The following is a 23,561-nucleotide window of genomic DNA, read 5'->3' as shown; positions in this document are numbered from 1 at the left end:
TGATCATGTCTCACAATTATAACTATCCATAAATGGAAATTTATTATTAGAAAGGCCCTCAAGTTTCTGTCAGGTTGACAGGAAGCACATTTGAGAATGCGTGAATAAGCAAGTACAGTGGAAAAAATTGATTTTCATTAGTAGTGCATTAAAACTTTTGGTTTTTTGCCTATAAAAGACCTTTAAGTGTCAAGAGATATAAAACTTCTATTTGCTAATGAAATGTTTTTCGTATCTTGGCTCACTTGAGTAGTGAAAACCAGATATGTCATAATATTTAGTTTGGTACTTGTCTCTTAGTGTCTGGCTAAATCTGAATCTTTTAGGTCAGTATAGTCATCTTTGAAGCTTAATTTTGGATCTTCATTGGAAATTGATAAAGCAATGCTTCTAAATGATAGTATTATTAATAGGTGTTTGAAATTGCTTCCAAAAAGGAGTTTTCTGTAACAGCTTGCAGTTTTTTTTGTTTTAAATCAAAGCAAATACGTACAGAAGCACAAAACCAAAATCGCTTGATCACCTTTTTCCAGTTTGTCTCCATGTTGCTGTACTAATCAGGCATTACAAACGTATTCTGAGTTTGTAAGTATGGATTTGATGTGTAGTGTTGCATTAACTGCTTGTGGCTTCTTTGTAGGTAGTGTTTAATAGTGACTCATCTGTTGAATAGTAATGTATGGACCTTGTAAGGTAGGACATTGGAAATTGTTAAAGTGCAACCTTCTGTAATGTGGGCTCTTGGCACTCTTTCAACGCAGTTTGCTTGTGCATGCCATCTCCCTTGTCGCTTTCTGTAGTAATGGAACATCAGTTACTGGGAAGCATGTCTTTAAGACTGACCTCTTATAGTTTTGTTCTCGCCCATTTTATTCCATACATAGCTTCCTAAAGCACTGATTGAGAAGCAATTACAGATTAGGCATGATGCTGATGGTACCTGCTGGGGGCAGTGGATGATGATGCTTTGAAAGGAGGGAGGAGGACACAGTTCTTCATCCTTTCTTCCATGTGAATCGTTTGAGATGCCTGACTGGAGTTGATATGTACTCTTCCTTTATGATACTTGAGGGCCGTTTTTTTTTTTTTAATTCCCAGTAATATAAAAGTCCTGCTCTACAGGTAACAGATTTTCTAGGATAAGCATTATGAAATCATTAATTTATTTTGTATCCCTTTCCCATTACATTTTCTTTGTAATATTAGATTATAATCAGGGGGCCATGGCTCTTTAAGTGCACGCAGCGATTGGTGCAGCGAACACACGTGGAGGTTGGGTCCCACAATAACACAACTGTTTGAGAATGGCTCCCTGCAGGAGTGGAATGTGAATGGAAGCTGAGGCAACTGTGTAGAATTGCATGCAGATAAGACCCCACTGAGCACTGTGGGGTATTGGCATGTGGCCAATGATTGCAGTTAGTTTGTGGTGTTGCATTAAGAACAGGTGTGACTAGGTGATCTTCCAGACCACGTTGGTTGGCACTTCTTTTGACAGACTTTTCTTAGCGTGTTACAGCTGCTTGCTTAAGGATCAGGTGACTTGCCAAGCTATGGATATTGTGATGCTTCTCTACTTACCTTGGCAGGCGTTGTTGTCTCCTGAGAATTAAAAGAAAGGTAAGGGAAAGTGGTCTCAAACAGTGTATTACTTTTCCAGTTCCTTGGTATTCGGACTACTCATTTCTAGTGTTTTGTGATGTTCTATAGTAGAAGTTCTGAAGGATGCTGTTAAATAACATTTATTAAAATCTGTTCATATCTAATATGGCCAATGAATGAAAATAAGTATGCTTCAGTACTGACTTAAAATGTTCAATTATTTAGCAGCATAGATATCAGACTATCATTTCTTTTAGGAGTTGACTTCCTCCACTGGTTTAAAATGCTGTGTAACTTGAATAAGGCTTTTCTTCATAAACTTTTAAAAATAGAACCTCCATTCTTTTAGGGAAATTTTGTTTTGTCTTAATAATATGGATATGTAAATGTTTGTTGGTAATTCTTGTTTCTCTGTGCTTTTGACGCTGTCTCCTGTAACATCCTTGTAAGTAAGCTTAGGAAGCGTGTGGTGGGTGAGCAAACAGTGAGGTGGATTGAGAACTGGCTGACTGACAGAGTTTAGAGGGTTGTGATCAGCAGGGCAGAGACTAATTGGAGGCCTGACGGCAGATGAACTTCTTTATTGTGAGGGGTTATGGAGCTCTGGAGCAGGTTGCCCAGAGAGGTCTTGGATTCTCCTTCTCTGGAGATAGTCAGTACCCTCCTGGATGCTTTCTGTGTAGCAGAGGAGATGGATTAGAGCTCCCTTCCAACCTCTGTGGCTCTTTGATAATGCACGTGTGGTGAAGAGTCTAGTTTAGTGACTACAGGAGAGTCTTCCTGAGCCACAGTCAGACTTCGTTGAGGACCTTACATCAAATGGAGATCCTTAACACTTGTGTACTATGATTTCTTTCAAACATAATTTCAAGTTGATGCTTGTCCATTTGCATGTATTGCCAATGCCGTATTTCCAAAAGGTACTTTAGGAGTAATATCTGTTACATATTATAGACTGGTTATGATATTCATTGCAGAAGTTGTCCCATGACCTTATTACTTCCTTAGTAAACTCTGTTGTAAGTGTGAAGAAAAAGCGACTTTGAGCAGATGAACATATGTTAATCATTAATTTGTGACTGCTGGCAAGATTAATATTTAGAAGTACATGGAAGAAGTGTACATGTGGTCATTCATGTCATGGTCTGTAACAAATACTTGGTGCTATTCCTTGAGGCTGGCAGTAGGAGCAGGGTAGTGGGGTCCTCACAAGTAAGGAGGAATTCTGTGGTTGGGTTGCTGAATTGCAGATGAAGGAGCTGCAGGAAGGAGGGGAGCTGACTGCAGGGTTGTGGAGGATAAGCACTGGCAGGTTCTTTTGCATGCAGCCTGTGGAGCCAAAAGCTTTGCTAGAGGCCATCCTAGAACAAGAATGACTCAGTGTAGGAAAGGCAGTGATTTCTGCAAGCAGACCATATTGTGAATGTCTGCTACAAACTTGATAAAGAAGATGAAAAAACTTGCTTAAGAAAACCAAAGGAAGTCTTGTTTTTGTGGACTCTCATATTAATGTGGGGTTGTTAGCTATCCTGATATTTGCTGGAAACAGTGAAATCCATTCAGGACTCTCAAAGTCTACTTCTCCCCGGGTAAGTAAGACAAATAGTAGAACTACAACCCTGAACTTCAGAGGAGTTGACTTTGGCATCAGTGATGATCTGCTTAGCAAGATCCCATGGGAATCTGCTTTTGAGGTCCAAGTGTCCCAGAGGAACTGATTGATACTCAAGAATAGCCTTCTCTACATCAGAACAGATAGCTCCTGTGTTTGGAGAAGACAGGTGTGGCAAAACCCTGCCAGGACTGGTAGGGGTACTCAGACCAAGTTCAAATGCAGAAGGAAAGCATACAGTAGATGAAGGCAGGAGAGAGCAGTTTGTCAATGTGCTGAGACTAAAGAAAGCCAGAGCTCTGCTGGTGTTGTCTGTGTTTTACTATATCTATACTGAAGGGTGTGAAGGGGCAGCAAGAAGTTGCTATGTATTGACAGTGAAAAGAAGGAAGAAGAAAACTACGTTGCTGAACAATCTCATAATGACTAAGTGTATGGTAAAATATGAGATAATCAATGCTTTCTTTGCTTTGTCCTTTTCTGAGAGGATCCAATCATAGGCTCTCAGGTCCTTGTGCCTAGCTGCAGTACTAAGTGGAGTGAAAGATCAGATGGATATCAAGCAAACAAAATAGGTGTAGGAAAATATGGGCTTGGATGGGTTTTGTGTGAGAGAGGTGAGGGAAGGAGGTGATTTCAGTGGGAGACTGCTGTCTTTTTGAAATGTCATGGTGTTGTGGGAGATTCCCAATCACTGGGAGATAGTAACTGTTACCCACTCATCTTCAAGAGAGAAGGATCCAGAAGATTACAGAAAAGCCTTTTCAAGGAGAAGAGGTGAGTGGTGTGAGCTGTTGGAAGACCTATCTTCTGTGAAAGATGAGAATATTTTAGAGCAGTCAGCATGGATCCACGAGGGCAGATCATGCCATTAATCTAGTACCATCTTTGATTTGATCAGATGTATGGATGAAAAAGCAGTAGACATCAGCTACCTTGGCTTTAGCAGGGCTCTTGTTAATGTCCTGTAGTATCTTGGTAGTTGAATTTGAGGTACAGTCAACCTAGCTGAAACAGAAAATGAGTGCAAAAATTGGACCGGTTCTGGAGATCCCTTCCAGCTGCAACCACAATTATTGTTTGCTCAGTGCTTTTTTAAAATAAAGCACTTTTAAATGTGAACCATCGCTTTATGCAAGTAGAAGCCAAACATAGGATGTGTAGTTAACTCATAAATTCTCCTATTGTGTAGATATTGTGTGATATTGTGTTGTCACATGGACAAATATACTTAGCCTGTAGTCTTTGGCTATCCAAAGCATAATAAAGTAGTCTTTTTTTTTTTTCCCCACTATTTATAGCAGGCATGTCCAACCTGTGGGCTGCATGCGGTCTGGCACAGCTTGCAATGTAGCCCACCCTCTACTGCAGCATCATGGTTGTGACTGCACTGCTGAGAGGCCCAGCCCTGGGACATCAGGAGGGTGCAGTGCTGACTAATAATATGGCAATAGGATTAATTTGCAAGGAAATGATGGCAGTTTTCAAATATTACAATTTGAAAAGATGTTGTATGCAGAAACACGCTGCCAAATTTGCCAAATGTACCACAGAATGCTTCATAAGGACAAAATAGCGGAACTGAAAGTCTACCACCTCAACAAAATCTTTTTAAAAACAGAAGTTAAAACTCAAATGGACTCTTATAAAAGCTAGCTTACTTGATAGCAGATCTGATTTCAACTGTTTCCTGATGATGAGTTTAAGCAATGTATGGAAAGCAGATGGCAGATGTAATGTGTCCTGATTTAAAAAAAAAAAAAAAAAAAAAAAAAAATTCTAAAACCAGACTATAGCCAGGAGAATTGAAGAAATAGGAACGTCTGTAATGATAGTAAAGTTGCGAATTTCAAATTTTATGCTTTGGTGATAGATGGAAGTACTGCTGCAGATGTGGCTCAACTTGCCATTTTCATTAAAGATTGATAATGAATCTAATCACTGGAGAAGTGGTTTCTTTGGTGCCATTAAAAGACAATATCTCTTAATTTGTATTAAGAAATGAAATTACATTGTAGTGATTTTCTTTAACCTTTGTCACCATATCTGGTATAGACACTGATTGCTGGTTTAAAAAAAAGAGGAACTTATAAAATTAATAGCAGATGATGGAGTTACCACTGACAACTCATGTTTGATGAAATATCACTGGATTGGACATTGAGAAAATTTGTGTGAAAGCTTTAAAAATGTCATACAAATTGTCATCAAAGCTATGAAGTTCATGAATGGACTGAATCATCACCAGCTTGAGGAATTCCTTGAATGTATGGATGCTGATTATGGGAGTCATCCCGTTTTCTGAAGGAAGTCAGAGTAAAATGCTAAAATGTCTTTATGATTTGTGAAGTAAAATCAAGTCACTTATGAAACCAAAAGGAAAATCTGTGTCAGAATGTGAAGGTGATTTAGCATTTTTGGTGGATCTGACTGTTCATGTAAATAAGTAAAACATGTTTTCAAGGTGAAAATCAACTTATCTGTGCTATGTTTCAAACTGTAACAGCATTTGAAATGAAACTTAAATTATGATGAGCTCAAGTTACGTCATGCGTTTTGATACATTGGCTAAACACAGTCCTGTGAACAGAAAAATAATATGCAGCCATGCTTTCTGTTTTGATAAAGGAATTTGAGAAGATGTTTCAAGACTTATACCAAAATAATGACTTTTTAAAATTTGTGACTCCATTTTCAATTCACATAAATCACCTGAGAATTTGTTTTGTTTGTGCTCTTTGTGTACTTTGCTAAATGTTAATTTTTTTTTGTTAGAACCATGGAAGCCACTGTGAAGTCTCCATTCTTTTAGTTTGTGAATCCACTTTTCTAATGCCACCTGTGATAATATTTCAACCTCAATTTATTCAGTAATTAAATGCTGAATTTGAAGTCTTAAGTTTACAAGACTATAGTATGAATATGGATTCTGCTGTTGTATTTCCTGTAATTTTAAAAATATCCTTTTGTATCTTTATCAATCCTAGCTTCTACTCTTAAAAAAAAAAAAAAAGCTTTAGTCATATTTAGTTGGACTGTAGCTTTAAAATGTCACTTCCCTTTATGTATATATGTATGTGCATAATGTTGGGGAGATTTATAGCTCTATGAATATTTTTTAAAGGTAATAACTTGAAATTTAATGTTGAATCCCATTTTGTCTTATGATGAAGTTACAGCAGAAGTGTAACTTGTATCTTGTTTCTACTTGCCGATTGTTCTGAAGAATTTTTACAATCAGCCTTGAATACGGGTTAAATTAAGCTTCAAGTGTTGTTCTGTTTTTTTTTTTTCCCCAGTGTCTTGAGAGCTCAAGATTGGCAGATGAATTTGTAGGCTGTGAGCTCTGTGGTACTGATACTTGTTGACAGCAGTTTCCTATCTATTTTTTTCTTTTCCTAGAGGAAATATCATAATTCTACTACAAGTTAACTTCAGTAACTTAACAGAGAAAGGTATTTTTTTTATAGGTGGCCTTACTTAATGGATTCAGCAAGTGTTTTCCTCAAATTCTACATCTTGCTTCTATATGAATCCTTTTTGCAGGTAATTTTCTTTTACAAGTTAGCCAACAAAAACAAGAATGTGTTCTTTGTGTGAGTTCTGTAAGTTCATTTTTTAAAGTTAGGCTAGTGAAACTGAATAAGTAACATGGCTGTATTAAAAGATTTTTGTAATCATCATAGCCCTAATGTGGAAATTTAAATAAGTTTTTGATTTGAAGATATGCCTTTTTACTGTAGTCTTCATCTAGTAGAACGTCACGGATTTCCACCAGCTGAACTAAAGCATAAAATCACTGTTTCAGTTTTCTGCCCTCCATAGATTTCCGGTGGTAAAGCTGACTCATTAACTTGCATTCTAAATTCACTTTGGCAGGCAGGCATGCCTATGTATTCTATGTATGAATGTGCCAATATTCTTTCCACAAAATCAAATTTCTTCTTTGAATTTTACAATTTCAAGCAGTTAAGTCAACGGTGGCCTTGTCAAGGTGCGAGTAATAAGACTATATGTTCTTTAAGAAATAACTGTACTAAGTCTGGGATGAATGAGGCATTTCTGTTCTTAAGCTAAAGTGGAGACTAACACACTTTCATAGGAAGTTTATTAGTGAGCAATTGTTCTAAAACTTGCTGGTCTGATTATCTTTCTTAAGAGTTCTATTTCAGTAAACAAAGCCAGTAATATTAGTGTTGTCCCCATCCAGCGGCCTGTCTCTAAATCTAGGAAGAAAAGCACTGAGGTTGCATTCAGAGGGGGGAAAAAAAAATCCATCTTGCTCATAATTTCACCCTACTTGATGTGCTAGACACGATAGACTCTATGGTTCTTTGTTGTATTTTGTTGCCCACAAATGCGGTATTTAAACTTTCTGGGCCAAGTTGTGTCAGAGGGGTGAGGAAACTTGAGTGAGAAACTTGGGTGGGCAAGTGGTTGCTAGTTGTTGCACCAAGGTAGCTGGGGAAGATGCTTATATCATCAGTGCTTGGAAGAGCGCTCTGTGGCTCTGACTTGTATTGACTGTTGAATTGTCTTCAGTCAGAAAAATAAAATGGAATGTTAGAACATTTATTTTGTCCTTCATTTTCCTGATTCCTCTTTTTTTGTTGTTCATTTCTAAATATAGCTTTTTCTTCTCCATTTCCTTAGTTTTGACTGAGTTTTCTTACTCAGTATTAGAAATTCTTCACTCAGAGGGCGGTGAGGCACTGGCACAGGTTGTCCAGAGAAGCTGAGGGTGGCCCTTAGAGATGTTCAAGGCCAAGTTGGGTAGGGACTCTAGACAGCTTGAGCTGGTGGAGGTGTCTCTGCCAATGGTGGAACTAGATGATCATTAAGGTTCCTTTCAATGCAAGCCATTCTGCGCATCTGTGAGCAGCTGGGTGGGTCTCGAGTCCATCATATCATTCACTGTATGATGTGTCAGTCTGCAAGTTTACTGACAGTCAATGTCTGAATTTGGGCATGGAAGTGGAAAGTGCTACAAACCTTGGAGTAGTTGTTCCCTCCCAGTTGTTCAATTTATGTTTCTAATTAGACTTAGAAAGCTGGAGGAATTACGATACTAATTTAGAAGTAGGAAAGAAGGCTACATATTCTGACAAAGCAGCTCTTACCAAATCTTTATATTACTACTAAATAGATTTTTCTTTTCTGATTGACTACTTAAGCAGGAAAGTTGCATCTATGAACATCTGCTTTCTGTTACAGGAAAAAAAAAAAGCTTTGCCTATGGCCATGAGTTTCAAAGCTAGTATTACTTCTTTCAGAGCTCAGAATGCATTTATATTGTTTCAGAAAGGAGTATCCTTAAACTGAAAATGAACTCAAGCTTTATAGGTTTGTTTATTTTTTTAATTAATGAAACTTACTGGTTTTTCTCTTGTCCACCAAATGACCTAATTTATTTTCTCTTCACTCCTCAAGATGAACAGTTTTGCTTTAAGCGTGTCCTTTTCTTCCATCATATATACATGTATTCATATATTTTACTAATGACATTTACTGTGTTGAAGCAAAGAGCCAACAAAATTCATGAAAATCCCAGAGCTGCATCTTACTCAGGTGGCCTGCTGTTTGAAATACGACTCCTGGTGTGTATTGTACTCTTAGCCCTAGGATTCAATAATGAGATTGAGTGGTATCTTCTGTGAGCACTTCTGGATGATTGACAGTGAGGTGATGTGAATCATCATTTATCAGGATATTATCATGCCTACCCTTGATAATTTCGCCCTGCTGTCTGGGGAGATGGTGAAGACAGATAGGACTTTGTGATGTCAAAGTAATTAGCGTGTGTTGGTTTCCAGCTGAACAAACTGGAAGCTAATGATCAGGTAAATGAAGATGAAATGCATTAGTGTAAGAATGAAGGTGCAAGGACCTTGGGGAAGAGCTTATCAAAATTTCATGGGGGCTATTTGAATATTTGACAATTTGTTTGTGCAGTTGCAAGCAGTATTTAAAACTACTGAAGGATACTTCTGCAACAGTCTATTTACGTGTCCTTTGCTGATATCTCTTGTAGTGAGAGGGTCAGCTCTAGCGCTGAGGACGTCAGACTCTCCTGATCTAAAGACTGGGATTTCCTTGTGACTTGCATAAAATCTAGATTGTGAATTTCTAGGTAATAATGGCAATGATGTTAAGATTGGAAAGGTTGGGTTTTTCTGTGATGTTCTCTTTCCTCCTATTTAAAGAGGGGAAAATAACCATAGTGAGGTTTTCATATTGTTGATCTATGATCAACTCTTTCATATTCTGAAAGTATTTTGCAATTGTTTGTACATACCTAAGTATCTCAGGATGTGGACTTTGTAATGTAATTGAGGCTGCTGCAGGTTCCTGACGCTGTTTCTTGATGCAAGGTTTGAGAATGCTGTGTGGATTGTTGCTGAAATGTTCTTGAATTTTTAAAAAGAAAACAACCCTTATGGTGTAGGTGTGTGTAGTTGTATTGATATTTTAAGTGGTGCTTAATGCACACGATAAGAAAGTGTAATTTTTTCCCTATACCAAGAATAACCAGCAGCAAGTGTTCTGAAGATCTCTGCATAGTTAGCTTTATCACGTGATTACTTACTGCGAATTTTAATTAAATGATTGGAAAACTATCTGCTTCACCCACTTGCTTTTCAATGATTAAAATGCTAATTTGCTTACTGATATTTATCAATGCTGTTGTAGTTGTCAATATGCCAGTCTTTCAGATACTTCTGAGAGATAGCTTTGCCCACTGCCACAGGTTTGTAATTAAACCTTCTTTAACTGCTCTTTAGGCTAGCTTTCTGTACGCAGCTTTCTTCTCTTTATTTCAGTTTAAGTTCTTTTTCTGCCTCTTATTTGGTGAAAGTGAGTGGGCAAGAATCCCTGGCAGGAATTTGTCCGTATTAATATGGCTCATCAGAGACATTATATTTAATTGGAGAGCCTGCGGTATAGTTGCAGGAGACTGAAGGGAATTATTTAGCATTAGCGTGGCTCGTCTGGGAGTTGTGCGCTAATCAAGGAGCTTGTGTGTTAACTGTAGGGATGATGGGAGTTATGACGATTATGACATGTGAGCACGTCTGTATGAGAACCGGACAGGCAATGAGTTAATCAAGAAATACATTAAATGGCTCCCATGCTGCTTCATTATTACTCTGCAGAGTGTCTGTCAGGTTGCGTACTTTAATGGGGGAAAGAATAAAATCCAAGAAGTAAATGTCTACACCAGTAAAGTAAATACCATTTCTTAACTACAAAAAAACATCTTTTCCTCATATTTTTGAAGTTGATGTTCTAGAGTGTTGTGTTGAAAAGAAGTGAATACTTAGTCTGAAAAATGCGTTGAATTGTCCCTCCGTTCTGTTCTTGTTATATTTTCTTAAGCACGTGCTTTCAGAATTATTTCTAACCAGATGTTTTTAATGTCTTAAGATGTTTTAGAAACTTTTATGTAGTTAAAAATGAATTTTACTCTTGGATATGTAAATCTGTTGGATCTGTTAGCAATTGGCTTTAAAAACATAAATATTGATTATTTTTCACCATCAGATGATTCAAGCCTTGTAAAGAAAAAAAAAAAAAAAACAACAAAACAACAGAACCTAACCATAAACTGTAAAGCATATTTGCATTCCAGGTAAAGTCAGCATAGATAGAGGTATCCATTTCATATCTGTCATGAAATAATTGGTTATGCTGGAAAGAAAATCCGTTTTTAGTGGGGTTGAAACTGATAAACTCAGTTAACAAAAAAAAGTTGCATAAACCTGCAGACCAACTGGATTACATCTGTAGGCAAACTCATCCCAGAGCTGCTGGCCAGGTGAGCATCTGCACTTTTCCTGCTATTGTCAGCACTGTCAAATTTAATAAAACTTCCTAACAAACTGTGACCTTCATGTATTAACTTAATTAAAGCAATATCATGGCAAGTACCCAAAGCGTTAACCTGTGGGAGGTGGTTATTGAAATCCATTATCTGTGGAGTCAGTATTAGTGGTCAGCAGCATCAGAAGTAAAACTGCAAGTCAGGCCCTCCCTTGGGTGCTGTGAGCTCAGCAGGTTAAACTGTCAAAGCTTCTTAAAGGACTGATAGTTAAACCCCCTGGAGTTATAGGTAAACCAATCATTTGCTGTCAGCAGGAAATACGACTTTATTTAGCAGGTTGGAGGGAGAAAAAATGCTAACAGGAAAGAGGATTTAGGTAGAAGCGTTGTGTGAGTGTGTGCCATTGTGCATGTAGATTCCATGCAACTTGGATTGATTTTCTTAATTCCAGGCTTTTTAATGACAGGAATTTATTTATGTAGAAACTTACTCCAGTGTCATAAAACTATATACGTACTTGAGCATTTCTGTTGGACTTACAAATAATTATATTCTAAGCAAAAAACAAATGTTTATAACTTAAAAATACAGTTGTCACTGTATAGAGATTGGCTACTCCTTTCCTTTGGTTTTATGTAGATGTTGTCTGTGTGTAACTCAATCTCTTTTAAACCACGCTAAGTATATTTAAAGCTAACCAACTGTATTATATAGAATGTTTATTAAGCTATTATATAATAGTCCTATATAATTATTTTATATAGAGGAATGTGTTAATTATGTGCATACAGGCTGCAAGTATATGATACTGCGATTGAATTTGTCCAGTAGTGATACTTCCCATATTTTCTAGTTTTTAATTCTGTTTTCAGAATTGAGGACTGACAACATCTTACTTGCTACTACTTAAATTCTTGCCTGAAAAAGAAAATCCTGGAAGTGACAGCATGTTACAGAAGAGTGTGAAGTAGATGTAAGAGAAGGTTTGATGCTTTTTGCTATAGTTCTGCTTGCTGGACAGGAGCAATGCTTACCCTCTTGTTAGAGGGTAGCATTATAGTGGCTCGTGAGTAGTGCTCTTTTTATATATCAAGACCTATTTCCTCAGCGCAGTAAACTGTTTTTAGACTTGAGAAATCTTCTGTCAGATGGTCCTTGTCAAACCACATGAAGTCTGGCATCAGCACTCCCGGCTTGCCCACTGCTGGCATTAGTTGTGTGAAAACTCTACTCGGACTATACAGATTTTGCCATTCCTGCCCTTACATTAGGTTGTGCACAGTCTTTACGACTTTGATAAGCCAGCTGGTTTTGTGCTCTGTCTATAGACAACCAACGCTTCTTGAAGTGGACTGCTATCCACTTTCCTACTGACTTCTCGATGTATGTGGGTACTACATTCAGCATGGTGGAGTATAAACATAGGATGGAATGGAGGTTAGTACAGTCGTCTAATGAATAGTGGTAGATGCCTATCTGCAAGTGTTATGTTGTAAGATTAAATGGGAAAGTAACTACTTTCACTCCTTTTCAGAAATTTCCATGCAACAAAATATATTTTCATGCTGCATCTAGCAGTCAGCTCTGGAACTCCTCATGCTGTAACTTAATTCTGCTGACTTGTTTCTTTTTTTTATTTTTGTTTTCACTTGGAGGTCCTGAGCTCTGCTTGCTATCTGTTTTGATCCTCCCTTACCAAATGTTTTTCCTGTGTAATACTTCTGTGTACTTGACTTCAGGGTCTCCTGTGATCACTCTTTCATATTCCTGTGCAAAATTTGCTTAAGCTTTCTTTGAATACAGAGTTGCAAACACTGACAGGCTTTGTTGATAGGCCTTGTAGCTAAAGTGAAGGCTATGAGTTTGTGGTGGGTGATGGTTTTATAACAAAGTACTCTGTGTTCTCTTGCTGTGTCTGTTATAACAGGCTCAAGTGTCCTGCCAAACAGTTCATGTGGATTACGCTTCTGGATTTGGAAAAGATGATAGCTTGCTAAAATACTTTTTTTTAAAGATAGGTCTATTCTGAAAAGTTACTTAACAAGCAGATTTCATGGGATTTACAGCTTACTGTTCTCTATAAGCTTGTAGAGAAAGCATGCTTCATGGTTTTTCTCTCTTACTCAGCTTTTATATTATTCATCTCGACACCTGTATTTTGGATTCTCAGAGCTTCCTTGTGTTCTTCCAAAATAAGATTTCTGAGAGTAGAAAACTTTGGACAAGTTTTACATTGATTAACTTCTTCCAAGTTGTCCGAGAATGTAAGGAATAATTTTAAGTGTCAGATGGTTTTCTCTAATTCTATTGAAGAAGTAATGAAACGTAATTTTAAAAAAGTAATTATTAATATTCACATTAGTGGATTTTGTTAAAATAAAAAATGCTCTAATTCTGCTCTTATTGTATATGTGGAAGTAAACACTGCATAGATATGAGCAAAACATCTTGTATTTTAGAGAAACTTTATTGAAAGGTCCAAGATTCCTGAAGTACTCTATTTTTATCTCTGATACATTACTTGTGGTGGTTTCATAAGAATTATTTGACATTTTAGGTCTAGTTTTATATTATGTCTTAAGTTCTCTGCATCCAAAGTATTTCCAAAAGCACCAATTGTCCGTAGCTGCAAGATGGTTGAACTTGTTGGTCTGACAGAAGGTTAACTTCTCTTCCACTTAAGAGTATTTCTCTACAGGAGAGCTCAAGATTGACAGGTGAACTGACAGGTAGTTGATCTATTGGCAGCATTGTAATTGCTAGAGCTGAATGTGAAGGGGAGTTAAGGATGGGATCATACTTTGAGTGGCAACTTATAGTTTCAGAAAGTGAGGCTTCCTGTGAAACTTCATTCATATCTCAATATATGGTTCATCTTAGGCCAGAACATAGTCCAAACTGTGAAGAGCTTTATTTACTACAGGGTCTGTATTTTGCATTTCTGATTATTTAACACCCCAAATAGTGTTCCAGAGTTGCCTTGAGTGGCACTAATGTCTGTACTTCACTGTCACATTGCTTTTAAGAACTGTTGGGTAGTTGAAATACCATGTAGCTGTGAATTTCACCTTGCTGTTTTCATTAGCTGTTATATTGACCCTAGGACTGGTTTCAGGGATCCCTCACTTGATTACCATCTTTAGATTCTGGAAGCAACTTCTGCAGTCCATCTTTGCAGGTTGGCAAATTTGGACAGTAGACAGGGGCCTCGTCTGAATGGCAGTGTTCTGTATTCTTGTCTCTGAAGGACAACTCTAAGCTGAAAATCCTAGATGGAATCATGCTGCTAAAACATATTACATGTTGCTTCATATGATTCAACTTAAGTTACTTTTTCTAAATCCTGTATGTCTGCTTGATGTTGACTAAAACATGTGGAAGCTGTGATATAATAAACTGCTTCATTTTGCTAAAATTTCAATGGGAAACAGATTACTATTATAGGGTATTAAAAGCAACAGTTGTAGTCTACCATGGTGGGTTTCTAAAGCTTTAAGCGTATTTTCCTCAACAAGAAAAGCTGCTTGAAGAGAAATATTTATGCTTGTTGGTTATTTGCAGATAGACTTAGTAGACAGAAGAAGGCTTGCTTAAAGAACAGCTCTTCTGACTAGAAGTCTGTAGAGATGAGCTTTCCTAGAGAAGTTCTGGAAAAACATGCTATGGAAAGAAACATATTTTCAATTTTCAGTGCCTGGCAAAAAGATGTCATCTTTCAATCAACTTAAGTACACTTAGCTGCTTGGATCTGGCTAAACTTCAGTTCTATAGTCTTAAGAGTTATTTGAGGCACACTGAGTTACTAGTTCCTACTCTTTACTCCTTTGGAGGGTAAAACTCAAATAACCATTTGCAATAAAATTCTTATGAAGAAGCCTTCTTTCTCACCAGTTTTCTAGAAGCATGCTTTACTGGGTCGTTATCTATCATAAAATGAGAGTATAGGGAAAGAATTTAGGAGCCAAAGCCATTCTCCTCTTGATTTCTATCTGTAATATCTTTAGGATGTAAGGCATTTTCTTGCTAGTCCCAACAGGGAGAACTCAGTTCTGAAGCATCTATTGCATGATAGCCTTTGTGTGGTCTGTTATTTACAGTCCTGGTCATCAGGCCTTTAGATGCAATGGGGAACCTGTTCCTTGTGATAGCATCTCTGAAAAGTGTGTGTATGGACAATAAAGTTCCAGAACTCTGTTCATGGAAGAGCATTTCAAGGTCCGAGACTTTTTCTTCTAAAGTTATAAATTACATTTTATAAATAAGGCTGAACAAATGGGGAACTTTTTGACTTTAAAAGTGTATACTCTCAGTCTTAATTAAGAATTAAGCATTTCTTGCCTCATTGGTGTCTCTTCTTTGGAGGGCAATTGAGTTCAACTTAGTGACCTGAAGTCACCTGAAGGGTTGAGTTGACCTGAAGTCAACTGAAATGCCACATAGCTGGGGCTGTGGACTATCAATTAAAAAAAACAGCTAACAAACAACCAAACAAAAAAAACAACCAAACAACAAAACCTCCAAACCAACAGTCAGGCTTGCAGGAGAATCTACTTACACTGACTGTGGGCTGTTTTTTGCATAATTTTTTGTACAGTTTTTTTTTTTTTGAAATGCTGAGTAAAAATACATGTGGAAAATGTGACACTTGTGTGATGTATGGCTTTCACAGTTCTGCTTTTCATGCAATTAGAAATGTTTTCACTATTTCATTTTAGGGCTAAATGCCATAATTGTGTGGCAGTATTTCTTTGCAGTAGCACTTTGAGGACTGTGAGTACGACATGTTTGCTATGTGCACAGATTTGTTGTATTCTTGACGTTTGTTTTTGTGTGAAGCTGTTAAAGATGGGTCTAAAAGCTGTGTATTTTTGACAAAGCCGTGAATTGGAACCTTTCTTTGCTTCTTTGTGGTTTTTAACTGTTCAGTGCCACAAGGTTTTTGTTTTGTCTCTCTTTTGAGGGTTGGCAAGATTTGAAATTATTGCTTTTATTCATTTTATTTTTTGCTACCCATACAAAGGATTTACTCATTAGCCCTATCTTATGGGTTGAGCTAATTGTGGTTTGTCTTGCTGAGTGGTGTTACGCAACTCGGGTCAATTGAGTGAATCCATTTATACCAACTGTGATTGTTGCAATATGTAATATTGATTCGAGCTACAAAAGGATTGTTTGATTAGATTTGCCTAAACAATGCAATCTTATCTAATGTGCCAAACATTTATTCTTTTTTCTTTAATTGCTTCTTAGATTTGATTAGCATTGTATATATGCGTGTATAACAATTTCCTGTCTAATAACTGTGGAACAGTGCAGAAGACTTGGGGAAAATGTGTCTTGTAACTTAATAAAACTGTCTCTGCTATATGAATTATAAACTTGTGTCGAGGCCCGGGGTTGCATAGTGTGACCTATCCTGAAAAACTGGGATATCGTGAAGTCCCAGGCATTCTTCCTCAGTAACGAAGGAGGGAGAGTGTGTGCGTGTCTGTGTGTATGTGTTAATTAGGCATTTACACTGAAGTAAATGACATCTGTCACACAGTAAATATCAGAAACTGATGAAGTGTATAAAATATCTGTGAAAACTGTGCAGGCGGTATCGAGCACTTTGTTAGGAAACACATGTGGATATCTTTGCTCTTCTACTGGCTCATGTGAAAATCAGCTTTGTTTCTTGCAATTAATAGATGACAATCACTATAAAGCAAGCTGGTGAGATGGGTACGAAGAACTTTCTTCATGAATCATATCCTTAAGGAAGTAACAAACTCTGGAGTTCCTGAATAGTTACAATGCCAAGAATCTGTAAATTTTCCTAGTATCTTTAATTTTTTTCAGTGCTTTGCCTTAGCATTATGTTGTTCATACATACTTATTTCTATTTCTATACCAAAATATTCTACTGTTGTAAAGGCATGTGTACTTGCATGTAGTATAGGTTTTAGCTAACAGTCTAAAGCAACTGGATGACTGTTGGCAATGGTTACTTTAATTCTACTGCATTAAACAACATCTCTAGGAGTGCTATGTGTATTTTAGCTGCTAAACTACTACTTTTTCTCTCTAAATGATTATTTGAGATACAGATTTCATGAGAAGGGTGCTTCACTACTTTTCAGAGTACGTCTGGACAAAAGAATGTGCTACTGTCAAATGAATACATGTGCCACCCTCCAGAAGTTTCAGTAATTTGGGTACTGACTAGCTCTAGTTCAGTGCAGTCCTTCTTAATTGGGTAATCTCCTGTAAAGTATTGGTACTTTGGTGTTTATATACAATGTTTTAGGTTCTGGGGTATGAGATGATACCAAAACACATGTACAATTTCTGGTTCATCAATCCTGCTGTTATACTGAAACAAAATCACCAAAGCCTGCTACTGGCTGCTGTTGTCACTTCATTGTAATTGACACCCTGAGAGCTGATGCTGCCTGGAACAGTGCTTGGAACCAGTCTTGGATTAAAATGGCTGGATAATCACCCTGACAGACTATTTAGGTACCTATTTCCTAGAGACACAAAGAAACATAGTAGGATTAGTAGTTTAGGTGCCTTACTTGAACTTGCTTGGGAAATAAGTGGCTGCTTTGGTGCAGTTTATTGAAGAGGATTGTTGAACTTGAGTTCTTGTTTCGCTATGTGGTCATGAATTGTGCACTAAAATGCATTTCAAACTGTGGCCAGTTGTATTTTTAGTCATATTAATGAACCATATAAAAGTAATTGTGCTACTGAAGAGTATTCTTTCTAATGAATACTCTTGGATTCCTTGTTAAATCGAGAATATTCAGGCATATTTGTCATAGAAGAAGAGTTGAGGAGGCTTCAGTGGGGTGGTTAGGTGTTCATTATGAGTTAGGATTTAGATTCCTAAAGGTGTAACAAATTACGAGTCAGTAGGTTTTGGTAAACTTTTTGTCTAATTTGTGTCATCATTACAATGTAATTAGTTCTTTTAAAATATATTTCCAGTTAAAACTTCTACAGCAGTTAAACTGCTCTCTACGTGACTGAGTCATGCTTGTAGTTCTTTGTGTTAAGTAATGTAACAGGTCTTTGTAGTTGTTTGAAACATATATTTTGATGCACAGGTAGACCAATATAACAAAAATTTACAGTATAAACTGTTCAGTGCTTTTAAGTTTGTGTGCTTTTCCAGCCTTTGTTGGTATCCATTCATGCTTGAGATTGCATGGTTAGTTATGAAGGAATTATTTCTTCATAAACCTCCTGCGACTGACTTCTCTGTCTTGTTGATATTATTTTTCTAAACTAAAACAGAAAAGGGAAAAATTATTCTTCTGAAATGTTAGCTGTCATAAGCTGGACACAAGTTCTGAATACGTAGGATTGTGTGACTTGTTTGAAAATAACTGATTTCAAACTTGTAATGCTTGGAGAAGGGGGGTTAATGAATTCTTTGGGCTGCCTAAAAATATTGTGGTGTTATACCTTAATTCACACTAATTCTTCTCCCGACAGAAACTGGTAGGTAGAAAACTGAAGGGTTCGGCTGTCATTTTAATTCAAAAGATGGCTTTTGTAATGTTTACCTGTAATTATGGTTGGCTAGTATGATTACATTTCTATATACTATGCTGTAAATTCTGTTGTTTGTAGTACTTATCATGAACTATAGCGCATTGTAAAAAAACAAAAACATTTAAAGATGGAAATCTTTGTGAGGAGGTGACAGCCACTAGGAAATGAGTCTTGCTTTCCAGATTATGTGGTTTAATTGTATTTACAACAAGTTAATGTGGAAGTTCCATAGAGCAGCTGCCATTGGAACCTGGAAATCTGGAAGTTTTGAATGAGGAGAAACTAAGGCTTTTTTTTTTTTTTTTGTCACAGAGAACTTTGCTTCATGCTGTGACAGTGTATCAGATGAAGCGGTTGTAATATGGCTACAGTTTTGTTATGTCGGTGTGGTTGTTAGGGTGCCTGCAAGGATAATTCAACAGTGAACTAGAGAAGATGCTAAAATCTTGTGGTAATGTAGATAAGGAGAAATAGATTCCAGAGGAAGAGGAGCATGGGGAGAAGTAGGAAAACACTTGAAGAGGGGAAGAAAATAACGGAGGGAAAGCACACAAAACCGTTCTTAGGAAATGTTATAAATGAGTGGTTTTTACAATGTCTTCTATGGCTACTTCTGTGCTATTAGGACTTTTGGGAGGGGGGAAGGGGGGACGGCAGGGGCCCCTTCTCTACGTGCTTAAAAATAGCTAACTGTCATAGTTTAGTCCCTTATGTAAGGAAGCTTTTGGTCCTGTAAAACACACGTGCTTAAGTATGCTTGTGTAAAACGTATTGAATAACTAAAAAACTTGAATCAATCAAATCAATAAAGGTATCCAAGGGTAATGCTGTTTCTTGTACTCGCTACTCCAGGAAGGGTAGCAGAGAGGGTTAATTCTGCTATCATTTAATCAAATGTTAAATTAACTTAATTTGTCGAAGTATTTTATTATAAAGCATTAAAATCCTGCCTGCATGATTGTCTGTGCTAGTGGTTAGGCTTTTTGGTTTTGCTTTGTTTCTGATGTGAAGCGAATGCTATAGTAAGAAAATAAAACCATTATCTATTCAAAGAAGCTATAGTAACTAAAATGTGAAATATGTGGAGATTCCAGGTGGTTTTGTGTACTTGGAGCTGCTGAATTGGCTGCGTATTTGCGTATATATTTAAGAGCTACTTCCAGAAGAGTGCTAGGAATTTGGTGACAAGTTAGTATTTCTTTCTGGTGTTGGGATTAACTTTCTGCAAAGTATAGAAAAACTCAATTAAAACAAAGAATAACGCTGAATGTTCACACGTGACCTAATAGATGTTTTTCTTATATGCTACCTGAACATTTATTTCTCATTGTGCTATTCAAAATAGCTTGACTACTGCTAGATAGTTTCTTGATGCCTTTTTTTTTTTTTCTTGGCTTTGACTTTTTCTGAATGAACCAGTAGTATGTAGGGACTACAGTACTTTCAACCTTATATATTACACTGAAAATCTTCATGCTACTTGTTAATAAAATTGCTGTTTGTAAACAAAAAAAAAAAATTGAATGCCATATATGTTAAGATTCACTTTATGAAACATCATTTTCAATATATTCTAGCATACTGAAGATGATAGAAAATATTCATAAAATAACAGTTTTAAAATTGATAAGCACTGAAATGCCAAACTGTATAATGACAAGTCTTACTAACCTATAGCTTTATAAATCTTATACAGGTTAATCAGTGGCATATTTCCTTTAAATACAGACTGGACGAGTGCTTACAAAAGGAAAACAAAATGAGAAACTGATTTTATTTTTTGTGGGTCTGTGTGCATCTTAATTTATAAGGAAAATGTAGTAAAACATGTTGAGGAGCAGTCTAAAAATGTTGTAACTTTCATTCACACACTTTGGGAATAAGTTCTGATTTGTTCAAAACTAGCTATTTTATTGTTTCTGGTAAACTGTTTATCACTACTTTTTGTATGGTTTATATTTGACTATAAAAATGTTTGACAAATGCATATAAATTAGGATACAATGAATCAGGAATCAAACATGAGCCTGCTTAAATAATTCTCAAGATTTTCTGGTTCACGTGTAGTGATATTGAACTCTTTAGTCATAGGCTTTAATTTGTGCATGGTGCTGACCTGATGCTGTGCAGGGACACTCGCTGCATCCCTTCATTCAATTCACTCTAATTATCCCCAACTTCCTGGGGAGCCTGCTTAGAACTGGTCATGAATGTTTGTTATTAAGTATTAAGATATTAGACTACCCTAGTTACATGTAACAAAGTAGTTTTTAGTCTGAATTTACATATAGATTATCAGTATAGGAAGCTGAAATTAATTTGCCGTGATTTGATTTAACCAAATTCAAAATAATGCATTGGAATAGGAAATCTTGACAATGACACTTCAGGTGGGAGTTAAATGAGATTTAATGTTATTGTATGAGTTCTTGTATATCAGCGTTGGTAATTTCAGTGTATGTTTTAGAGTGGTTGTGGTATGTAAATTATCTTTGAAACAATAAAATTTGTGTGCATGTTTCAGGATGCCGGTAATTATTTTTGCTGGGAGCATCTGTTAATATGGAATATTCTCCCCCCCCCAGGTTCATGTGAAAATGGCGGATGAAGCTGTCTGTGTTGGCCCAGCTCCCACCAGCAAAAGCTACCTCAACATGGATGCCATCATGGAAGTCATTAAGAAAACCAGGGCCCAAGCTGTGAGTCTGAATGAGTCTATCTGCTGCAGCTGTTTCATATATAGAAAGCAGAAAAGCCAGAGTTTGTATTTTTTTTAAGGTGTGTGTGTGTGTGTGTGGGGGGAGTGATTGAATATGCGATTCCAGTTCATGTTAAATGTGTCCGAAATCGCTACTGGAAATCAAAGGCTTTGTAGCATCTGGCAGCACTGGTCGCTGATCCTGCAGGTGGCTGCTGGATTCAGCTTTCACACCAGGGAGCAGCTTCAGTTCATTTCCAAATTTGCTGGGGGAAAAAAAAAAATCCCAATTAGTTTTGAGCACTAACCCTTTATATGCCATAATGGCTTTTTGAATGTTTTACAAAGTGTGTCCAAAGAAGGCTTTTGCTTAAACTTAGTTTGAAGCAGTTTTTGAATTATATACGTGTCTTATTTGCAAAAGTGCATTCTGTAATTTCTTGTTTCAGAATGTTTACAGAATGCACATCAGCCCATATTTACTTGTGCTTTTCTCCCTACCGCTTTTCTCCCTCTAAATTGGCCCGAGATTCAAAGCTTTACGGGGATCGGTTGGAAAAACGAATGTGTGGTCATGTTAACAAATCTAATGTTCTTTGTAATGTCAATGAAGCAAATGTATTATTCAGAGCTACTGTAAACAGCATTTTTAAAGTGAAATTTGATGGCTGTGTTTGAGCAACACTGATTACTGTGGAATGGTTTGGAGCAGCATTGTAATTTCCTTCAGTGTGATGTTTTTGGTGTGACACTTTCAGGGCCCCAAAATTTCCTTGTAAAGAAAGCGACTCGTATGTCCTTCATGTTTCTGAAAGTAGTATGTTGCTTATTCTCTTTAAAAGAGGGTAGTAGCTAATACTTTCTCTACTTTATCTGTTGGAGTATATCGGATCAAGAATCTTGCGAGTTGCAAAAAGAGAACTTCACTACCACAGTACAAGGTGTATATTGGGGTATGAATAACAGTAAATACTGTCCTCCAGCAAGAGTGGCTAGAGGTAGGAGGCTTATGGCTGTGGACCTTAGAACCACTGTTGCGATCAAAGCTATGAAGTATTTAGAATGAAGAGTACTTTGTAGTGTTATTGAGAAGAGTATGCATGAGTATCGATGTAGAAGTCTGCAGTGATGTGAATGTGGCAAAAAGGAGTAAAAAAGAGGGAAAGTCTGAAGTAAGTATATTAATATCTCTGAAAACAGCATATTTCTCTGTAATCAAGTAGGGAATATTTGTGTCAGAAAATGCTGCTCAACCAGTGGGTTTGTATAGGACTCAGAACAGCTAAATCAGCCACTTCAACTAATTGAAATGCTTGGTGCTCACTGTCACCTTACTGGTATCTAGAAAGTGGTGGTAAACTTGATGTCTGGCTTCTGAGGTCAGTGAGCTTGAAAATTTCTTTGCTTTGTTTTTGAAGGTACACCCGGGATATGGATTTCTTTCAGAAAACAAAGAATTTGCCAGGCGTTTGGTAAGTTATCTTTCCTTGCTTGGATGTGAAGGGTGCACTGGGTTGCATATATTCATTTCAAAGTATCTGAGGAATCAAGGTACTAATTTAAGGCATATTTTAAGGATGCACAAAGGCAGGGTACTTTATATGCTTTCCCTGCATGTGGATTTTTTGCATTTTATGGGTCCAGTTGCAACCTGTGCCTGTTTGTAAGAGCTGCACCGAGGATATAGGAGCCTCAGTGTATTTGCTTTTTGTCTGTGATGTTTGTGCCTTCTCTGTAAAACTGAGTCACTGAAATGATCTAGGTTAAGTGTTTATTTCTAAGTGATTGTTTTGGTGACTCCTTGCACAGCTGGTGAACAGCTGTATCAGTAGTCCTGAAAAGGTGCTGAACTGCACTTTGAGGATGGGGATAGAAAGCTGTTTAAAAACTGGCTTCTGTGCTCGAAGTCGTGTACTGTAGAACTGCATCTTCTGGAAGAACTGAGGAGGTACTTCAAGAAGGTGCTGTTTTCTCTTCACATTTGAATTTATAATCTTTTTTTATTCATAATCTCCTTACTTCAGTGGGATTTTTACATATCACATAAACTGATTTATGGCCCTTTTACTGATTTCCACAAGCCCACGCAATCATTTTTTTAAGAGGCAGTAAGAGAAATTGGTTACTGTTTTTAAGAATAATTTCTACTTTTTATAGCTCAGGGTAGAAACGCAGATGAGGAATTTGCTTCTGTAAAGCTTCTGTGAGATCTCTTCTGTTCTTAGCCTTTGTGAAGTAACTTTGGTGTTTTCCTTTACTGTATATCCCTTTCAGTTCAAGTT

General features: G+C 37.0%; 1 protein-coding gene across 1 annotated transcript in view; it reads left to right on the top strand.

Moving 5' to 3' along the window:
- Nucleotides 1–23,561, top strand: part of PCCA (propionyl-CoA carboxylase subunit alpha) — a 268,103-nt gene that overhangs the window by 19,407 nt on the left and 225,135 nt on the right. Inside the window, exons 5-6 of the mRNA XM_085215566.1 lie at nucleotides 21,167–21,280; nucleotides 22,698–22,751. Coding sequence (XP_085071692.1) covers nucleotides 21,167–21,280; nucleotides 22,698–22,751 — 168 coding nt within the window. The remainder of the gene's footprint in view (nucleotides 1–21,166; nucleotides 21,281–22,697; nucleotides 22,752–23,561) is intronic.

This window comes from Meleagris gallopavo, chromosome 1, assembly GCF_905368555.1.
Source record: "Meleagris gallopavo chromosome 1, MGAL_WU_HG_1.1, whole genome shotgun sequence".
NCBI classification, from domain to species: Eukaryota; Metazoa; Chordata; class Aves; order Galliformes; family Phasianidae; genus Meleagris; species Meleagris gallopavo.
Note: the sequence above shows the minus strand (reverse complement) of the source record. Positions and strands in the feature narration are given on the sequence as shown.